The sequence below is a fragment of the Eptatretus burgeri genome, chromosome 6 (assembly GCF_056783735.1).
Source record: "Eptatretus burgeri isolate ZD-2024b chromosome 6, Ebu_testis_v1, whole genome shotgun sequence".
Classification (NCBI taxonomy): domain Eukaryota; kingdom Metazoa; phylum Chordata; class Myxini; order Myxiniformes; family Myxinidae; genus Eptatretus; species Eptatretus burgeri.
This window is the reverse complement of record NC_140966.1, coordinates 66,032,839-66,042,205: the sequence shown is the minus strand read 5'-3', so window position 1 is coordinate 66,042,205 and position 9,367 is coordinate 66,032,839. Positions and strand designations below refer to the sequence as shown.

Below are 9,367 nucleotides of genomic sequence, written 5' to 3'. Positions count from 1 at the left end.
ATAAGAAATCAAGAAATTATTAGAATACAGAAAGTCATCACCATCCGGAAATCCGTACGTTGTAACCCGTAATGGGGAACGCAGCTGAGGATCTCTTCTCCAATGGCCACGCCTACGCAGCAACGTGTCCTGTCATTGATTGGTAAATAAATGGCCATAACTGGGAAGCACTTGTCCGATTAATATCAAACCTTGAAAAGGCACATACTCAGGTCCCCAGCAATATACCTGCCAAGTTTCAATTAGATTGGACCAGTGGTTGTCGAGAAACAGCGGTCACAGACACACACACACACACACACACACACACACACACACACACACACACACACACACACACACACACACACACACACACACACACACACACACACACACACACATACACACACACACACACTGCTGGAATTATAGATAGATGAACAATTGTCTGCATGATTGGTAGCTGGCCAGCCAGCATTTGGTGGTGTTGTGCATGTTTGTGATGAGTATTTTGTTTGTCAGTAAGAGTTTTGTGAGTGTGTCAAATGCTTAGCGGATGTCTACTGTGATGAGACTGGTGTGCTTTGCTGGTTTTCTGTTGTTGAAGCCTTCAAAGGTGTTTTGTGTGAGGTTTGTGAGGAGAGTGTTGGTGGAGTGGTTTGGTCTCGATCCGTGTTGGATGTGTGAGAGAGGGATGTCAGGGTTTGTGAGTGTGAGTATGAGGAGTTCTCTAACTTTGGAGGATGTGCAAGGTAATGTGATAGGTCTGTCGGAGGTTGCTTTGGTGGGATCTTTGTTTGTTTTAAGGATGGCAATGATTTTGCTCAGTTTCCAAATGTTGGCCATTCTTGAGTGTTAGAAGGAGAAACTGCTTAAATTTGTGAGGGCTGATGTGCCATGTGGTCCAAGGTGTTTTAAATGTAAATCAGAGATGCTGTCAGGGCCGGTATCCTGCAAGTTTTTGATGTTCTTGATGATTTTTGTTGTTTGTGCGTGAGTGAATGGCGTGATGTGGCTCAGGTGGTGGGCTTTGGATCCGAGGGTCCTTAGTTCAAATCTTGCTTGGCTGTTGAATTAATACCAGGTGGGGTTGACTCAGCCTGTCATCCTTCCGAGATCGGCAAAATGAGTACCAGCTTGCTGGGATGATTGAGCCATTCAAGTATCCTGTGTCAGAGTGGCGACCCGTCCAGGATTGTGCCCCCATCGTCCAGGAGACTGCTGAGGCAGCACCGATGCTCTGCATAGTGTATGGTCCCAATGGATGGATGGAATGGTGTGATGGTGGTGCGGAGTTTTCAGCTTCGTTTGTGTCTTGTAATACTTCATTCCTCTTTTCTGGATCCTGTATGACTTGTGTTTGCGTAGTGGTCTATGAGGATGTCAGCTTGTTTATCTGATGGTATGTTGTCTGTGGTAGTTATGGCTGCATGCGAGGGTGCTATGCCACTGTTTATGGTTTTGTACAAGTGTTTGGTATTGGTTGAGTGGTCTAGTGAGTGTATAGAGTGGTTTTTGTTTTTTCACTATTATTTTGTTGTTGATATCTGTGTTTCGTGTTTGAATCCTTTCCACTATTTCTGGTGCTTTGTGTGTTGTGTTTTTTTTTTTTTAACTCATTTCGTTGGTTGATGAGGTGTGCGATTTGTGGTGTGTAGTTGGGGCTGTATTTTTTGATGTTGCCCTTTGGAATGAATATATTTGGAAGATGCGGTTGTGAGAATCATGTTGAGCTGTTTGATGTCGATGTCAATGTTGGTGGTGTTATTGTTGAGTTGTTGGAATTCTTGTTCTGGGTCGTGCACAAAGTTATCCCACCACGCTTTTTCATAATTGGTGAATATTTTGTTTTTCTTTGTGTCGAGGTCTATGGCTGTGTTAACGGCGATGATGACGGGTGGATGATCTGAAGGGAGTTGGTGCACTGTTCTCCATGTGGTTGTGGTGCAAAGTGATGGAGAAAATAATGTTATGTCTGGTGAGTTATTGTAACAGGTGTGTGTGTGTATGTGTGTATGTGTGTGTTTGTGTGTTTGTGTGTGTGTGTGTGTGTGTGTGTGTGTGTGTGTGTGTGTTTTGGTCTGGATCATTCAATATATATTACGAATTTAGTTGTGTGGTAATGGTTTGGCCTCTGGTGTTTGGTTGGTGATGGGTGTCGAGGTTCTGTAGCTGTGGTGAGTATTTGGTTGGTGCAGTGGGGATGTGTCTGGTGGAATGTAAATGATGATGTTCATGTGTGCTTTGTTACCAGTTTTGATTTTGAAAACTTGAAGTTCAAGTGTGTTATCTGGTGTTCGAAGTGTGTTTGTGTCTTGTCTGATATCTGAGTGTCGAATTGAATTGTGAATGTATATGCTGAGGCTTCCACCTCTGGGGTTCGGTCTCTCTGAGCGTATTGGTGCAAAGTTGGGGATGGCCAGTGTTTTGTTTTTCTCGTGTAACTTGGTTTCTTGTATGATGGCTAAATGATCTTAGTTTGTGAGAATTAACTGCTTAAGTTGCAGGGCCTTGCTGATGAGGCTGTCTATGTTCTATTGGAGGATATTAAGGTTATGTGTGCGTTTTGGGGTTGAGGTGGTTGGGGGACCGAGTTGGTTTCTATGTCTCCTGCTGGAATGAGGAGAAAGGGCAGGACTCGGAGGGAGGTCACTCCCCAAAGAAGAATAAAAAGAAAGAAATGTTTGTTGTGGATATGTGATGCATGTGTGAGTGTTTGTGTGTGAGGTGCTCGTGTGTAAGGTCCTCGTGTGTAAGATGAGAGGGAGTGGGTCAGTCCATGGGGACCGATCGGTGCTCTGACCATGACCGCGCTGCTCCGACGAATCCGGGTAGCAGGGAAGAGTGGGGTAGATTTTGCCCCCTGTCTGAAGTTGAGGGGTACAACCACCATGAAGAGGCATCCCCAATAGTTGCTTTGTCAGGTGTTGTTTTTAGTCCTGGCAGGGTGTCACAGTCACCCTCCCCACTCACAAAGCCAGTGAGCGGTGACAGTTTTGGCGCAGATGGCGGCCAGAACATGCAGCAGGTAGCATTGGGTTACATGTTACCAGTGGCAGTCCAAAAAGACTGATCTGACCAAGCTGTTAGTCTTGAACCCAAACTGTTCTATCCGTATGGTCTTAGCCATTTTTAACTCTCCCTTATGATCCAGAGGACAAACATTTTGTGCGATTATTTCGGCCAGGCAAAGTGAGGTCAATTCTGCTTATTCCTGCTGTGTGTGGAACGGAACCCATGCCTGTAGAAAACTGATCTTTTTGGAATTTATTTTATTTTATTGTCTTTATTTTGGAAAACCATCCGCATTTTCCATCCAATCATCATGTAACTTTGTCAAAAAAATATCCATGGGTAGGCACTCCGGTGTTGAAAGTTTCGTGTCAATCGCTCAAGCGGTTTAGCAGAAAACGAATTTAATAGAAATGAAGGTGAAAAAGTGAATGTGGAAGAAAAAATAAGGGAGGTCATTGGCCGACATTTCACAACATGGACAAAAAAGTAACAGAATGAGAATATTACCCCGTAAAGTCTCTAAAATCTAGTTTTCTATAGTGTTTGAAGATGCAATTCAAAAATCAGTTGGAGTGGTGTTCAAACCTTTTTTTAATTGGCATTGCACTCTGATGAACGAAAAAAAAAACAGATTGGCTTGTATGTGTAAAAAAACAGAATCATCTCGAATGTTATTGTATTCTGTAGCGTTAAGATTTCCCTTCACTGGAGCTAAGGGGCCTCGCCCGAACCATGAAAAACAGCCCCAGACCATCATTCCTCCTCCACCAAACTTTACCAGTTAGCACTATGCATTCGGGCAGGGAGCATTCTTCTGGCATCCACCAAACCCAGATTCGTCCGTCAGACTGCCAGATGGTGACGCGTGATTCATCACTCCAGAGCACGTGTTTCCACTGCTCCAGAGTCCAATGGCAGTGAGCTTTACACCACTCCAGCCGACGCTGGGCATTGCGTATGGTGATCTTCAACTTGTGGGCGGCTGTTCAGACATGGAACCCCATTTCATGAAGCTCTCAACGAACAGTGCTTGTGCTGACGTTGCTTCCAGAGTCAGTTTGGAACTCGGTCGTGAGTGTTGCAACTGACGACAGACATTTTTTCCGCGTTTCAGCACTCGGCGGTCTTGTTCTGTGAGCTTGTGTGGTCTACCACTTTGTGGCTGAGCTGTCGTTGCTCCGAGACATTTCCGCTTCACAATAATAGCACTTACAGTTGACCGGGGCAGCTCAAGCAGGGCAGAAATTTGATGAATTGACTTGTTGGAAAGGTGGCATCCTATCACGGTGCCACGTTGAAAGTTATGATGCCACAATTTGACACCATAATCCTCTTTCTAGTTTACCATCACAATATCTTTTGACATTTTCATTTTGTTGTGGGATTGTGATGGAGCAAGGTCAAAAAAGATATTATGATGCTAAACCATAAGAGGATTGTGGTGTCGTATTGTGGTATCGTAATGTGGTGTCATTCTTCATTGTTATTATTTTTCTTCATTTTTCTTCTTCATCCATTACAATCCCACAACAAAAGTAAAATGTCCAAAAAATGTTGTGATGGTAATCCATAAGAGGATTGTGGTGTCGTATTGTGGTATCGTAATGTGGTGTCATTCTTCATTGTTATTATTTTTCTTCATTTTTCTTCTTCATCCATTACAATCCCACAACAAAAGTAAAATGTCCAAAAAATGTTGTGATGGTAATCCATGAGGATTGTGGTGTTGTATTGTGGCATCGTGATGTGGTGTCATCCCTACCTTGTTTGGTTGTTTTTTTGAGATTTCATCCCCCTGTGTTTTTCCATTTCTTTTAAATGTTTTTTTCTTCTTGTTTCTGCAATTTTTTTGAAGCAATAAAATGCTTAATGTTTTCTATATTTTGTTATTTTGGTATGGATTATATCCATCTTATTAAATTGTTTTAATACTTGTTTCAGTTGATTTGGGAGATGGTTTGGATATTTATCGCTTTTGGAATGGTACTGCCAATCTCCCCCCCCCCCCCTCTTCCCACAATCGTGGCCTGGTTTGGTTGATTCCACATTTACCTCTGATTTATTTTTTAATGAAACGATTGATGTTTCGTATATTTGTAAATTTTGGGTTGCATGCACTAGCCCAGAGACAAAGTCACTTCCTCACATTGGAATCGCCATCATGGCTTCAGCAGTTATTGAGGTAGGTTGGGCTACAGTTTTGCATTGTTTTGAGAGGGGATGAAGCAGAAAAATAAGTAGAAGAATAAGTACAAATTGGTGTTTTAACGATCTCCCGATGTGGTACTGTAGCGATGTATTCTGGCATCGTTTTAAGTCCAAGTCATTGAGAAAACGCTCGAGAATAAAAGGTACGGCTTTTAAATTATTTTCACTTTGCTCTATAATCTATATGTTACTAAAACTCGCATCTTGTATGTATGTATGTATGTATGTATGTTCCCGAAATGCAGCCAAAACAGCACAATATATCACAAATATTTTAGGGCCACCTTACTCACCATTCTCCTGCGGTGTGCAGTATCAAGTTTCGTTCAAATCGGGCAATGAAAAAAATTATTAAAGAATCAATTCCTGATTCAGTCAAGTACTCTTTGGGAGAATTTGATCAATGCAAACAACCTCAGTGGTATAGTTCACTGGAGCTATCTTTTTTTTTTTCTTGAAATTATTTTTTCCATCAACCGCTGTCACAACGGTAACCCAACGGGTTCACAGGTTGTCTAGTAGTTTATAAACCTATCATTGTGTCAACATTTGAATGGGCCGCCATTTTTTCCCCATATCATCCCTCTATATAGAGTACAGTATGACTGTAATCCATAATAGTCTTGGTGTCCATGGTGTCCCACTTTTTGAAGAATATTTTTCCCATTATTTAATATTTGAAATTATTATTTAATTATTTAGTGTTTCAATTGTTTAATATTCAATTATATATTTTCCACCATTTCTAATTTTATTTTTTTCAATTTTCAAATATATATATTCTTTAATTATTTGATATCTCTATGATTTAAGTTTTTATTTATTTATTTTTTATGTTCATGGTGTCCCACTTTTTTGAAAGAAAAAAACAGTTTGTTTTCATTATTAAGCAGAATTTCAAGTGATACAATTGGCTAATATTACGAGTTGGCTATACCAACCATGAACCATCAGCAATCTCCAATCACAGCCCCCGAGCTTGTATTTTGGTGCCAGGTCAGTCAACGATATTTGGAGCTTGAAGGAGTACTTGTGCAAAGGATGGCTTATCATAGTTGGTAGCCTTTTATAAACTTTTATAGCCTGGTGTTAGCTTAAGATCTTAGTGGCCTGAGTTTGAGCCCCTGCCGTTCTGTTGAAATAAATTCAGGTGGATTGACTCAGCCTGTCATCCTTCCAAGGTTGGCAAAATGAGTACCAGCTTACTGGGGTAATAGTCATTTGAGTATCCTGCTTCGGAGTGGTGAACCGTCCAGGACTGTACAGTATACTCCTTTGCCAAATTAAACTGCCTCAGCAGCCCTCACGGTGTGAAAGGAATGGTTATTTTTTATTTTTGCTATTCGCTTAACTTTATCTTCGGTCCAATCTTTAGGTGAAATCTCAGCCTATCCTTGATGCCGCTGCTGAGATTGAGACCAGCACAGCCTCTGTGATTGTCAATGAAATGCAAGATGGCAACAGTGTCGATGCCAGTGGCAACTTAGAAAACAATGAAGTGCTCCAGAATAAAAGCACTGAAGATCTACATGTCACGGAACCATCTGATATGGTAAATATGAAGTGATTTTGGTTTGTTTTGACTGAACAATCCTTGGAAATATATTCTGGTAAATGTCACCACTTTTCTAATTTCTGATTCTTTTGTGGGTGCTATTGTTGGTTTTTGTTTTTTGTTTTTCTTTTGCTTTTTTGACATGAATAAGTTTGTCTCATTGTTTTTAACTGATCGTATACAATGCCAGGACTGAAAGGATGGCCTAGAGGAATGCACACCTGCCTCTTAGCTATCCAGCCTGTGTTTTGAATCCTGACCCAGCTAAAAACTGTCATCCCGGTCTTTCACAGGCAAGACGAGGTATCAGTGTGTCTTCCGTCCCTCAGATGGACGTTACACTTGGCGCCCTGTCTGCTGGAATTATTTGGTGGACGTTAAAGATCCCAAATTTTTCTGTCCCCAACTCTTCACTCTTGGTACCCACTGTTCCAGGCCACACCCAACTGCTCCTGAACACTGTGTCTTTTGCACTTGAGGAGGTGGCAAAATTTCTGGCAACCCTCGACTCCAATTCTGCAACAGGACCAGACGGCATCAACTCATATGTCCTGAAAACCTGCTCGGCTGCTCTTGCATATCCGCTTCGCTGCTCTTTTTACCCTATTAATTTGCCCGAGGTCATCTTCCATCTGCTTGTAAATCATCAAACATCCCCACATTACATAAAATATTGCAAAAACGGATCTCCTCAACATCACACCTGTTAGCTTGCTTCCATTCATCAGCAAGGTCATAGAATCCTTCATCACAGTTGATATGAAATCTTACCTTTTCTCCAACAACCTCATAGCAGGTCACCAATTTGGTTTAAGACAAGGTCACTCTACTTTGGACGTATGCAACTTTGACTCTCCCAACAATGTATGGAGACCCTCAATGTCAGACATGAGATCAGGGCCATCTCTCAAGGCATATCTTGAGCTTTCGATACAGTCTGGCATCCTGCCTTGCTCTCTGAACTCTCTGCCTATGTCATTCAAGGCCAACTCCACACATGGCTTACTGACTTCCTCTACTCTCGTAGACAATGTGTGGCTCTCAATGGAATCCTTTCATCTCCTCTCCCTGTCAAGGCCGGAGTGCCTCAAGGCAGTGTTCTGGGCCAAACCCTGTTCTTGATCTTCATCAATGATCTCTCTGACTCTGGAAAATCCTCTTTATCTATTTGCTGATGACTCCACCCTCTGCGGTGACATCCCTCATCCTTCAGAAATGCAGGATACAGCCTCTTTCCTCTCTTCAGACCATGAAAAAAATTCAGAAGCTGATCAAACACTTGCAATATGTCTTTCAATCCTGTAAAATCTCACACTCTCACTCTCTCCGAAAGGACCGTCTGGCAAATCCTCCTATCTAATTTCTTAACAATCCTCTTGAGGGAGTTCAGTCACTCAAACACCTGGGTCTCACTATCAGCCATGTTCTTTCTTGGGCAAACCACATTTCAAAGTTGACCTCCAAAGCCAGTCGCTGACTAGGCATCCTCCATCATAGAAAATCCTTCCTTAGCACACCTGAACTCCGATCCACCGACACGGCTTTCTTTCACAGCTTGATGGAGTACTGCTCCCCAATCTGGGCTGGCTCCCTTTCCTCACACCTTGCTCAGTTTGACTACATGGAAGCAAAAGTCTTAAGACTATTGGAGTCTCCCACATTGAAGCTGAGTCTATGGGCCTATCACTTTGCCATCGCAGACAGGTCGGTAGTCTCTGTGTCTTCTACCTCTGCTCTTTCCATGCTCTGTCCCCCACAGGTTTCTGCAGAGCATGCACAGTCTACCATCAACCCCCTTCTGGTGACACTACCCAAATCCAGAATCTCTGCTCACCTCCACTCATTCATTCCTCGTTTTTTTCCCCCACCTTTGGAATCAACTTCCACATTCTCTTCAATCTTTTTCTTCCCTCCAGGTCTTCAATACAGCTGTTCAGCAATGTCTCCGATCATCCCCAAATCCCAGACCATGATCTTTCTCATCAAGCCCACCCCCTTGCTCATTTCCATTTTCTCCTTTCTAAGAGTTTCCTTCTGTGTCCATCTTGTCCACCCTCTGCATCCTCCCCTAACCCTCATTCCTCTCCACACCCATTGTTTGTCCAAGTCTTCCTCTATTTTGTACTAAAACCCCACTGCTGGTGTTTCCCTCCTTTCTCTACTGTTCCTTTTTTACTGTTGTGTCCTGATCCATTCAGTGTACTTGCTCTTCCATGAGCGGTGATTTTGCATACAAAAAATTGTTCATTTGTGTGTTTGTTTCTTTATTCAGGCTGACATTGCAAACTTCTGCTTTTTGTAGTCTAACCTGCTATTTTGCACACACGAGAACTAGCATCCTCTTTTTTAAGGGCAACCTTTTTGGGAGAGAGAGAGTGTGTGTGTGTGTGTGTGTGTGTGTGTGTGTGTGTGTGTGTGTGTGTGTGTGTGTGTGTGTGTGTGTGTGTGTGTGTGTGTGTGTGTGTGTGTGTACATACGCACACACACACACATACCAATAACTCGTTTGGCACTACCCCCTAGAACATAGCTTCGTCACAGAGCTCTTTGTCCTGGAGAAGATTTTGTTTTTTACGAAAAAAAAACCCCCAAAAAATGAAGAAAATC

General features: G+C 42.4%; 1 protein-coding gene across 5 annotated transcripts in view; it reads left to right on the top strand.

The window, feature by feature from the left end:
* Positions 1-9,367, top strand: part of LOC147024977 (uncharacterized) — a 196,278-nt gene that overhangs the window by 139,860 nt on the left and 47,051 nt on the right. For all 5 annotated transcript variants that reach the window (XM_085885471.1, XM_085885469.1, XM_085885470.1 and 2 more), the window contains one exon: positions 6,581-6,757. In XM_085885471.1, coding sequence (XP_085741597.1) covers positions 6,581-6,757 — 177 coding nt within the window. The remainder of the gene's footprint in view (positions 1-6,580; positions 6,758-9,367) is intronic.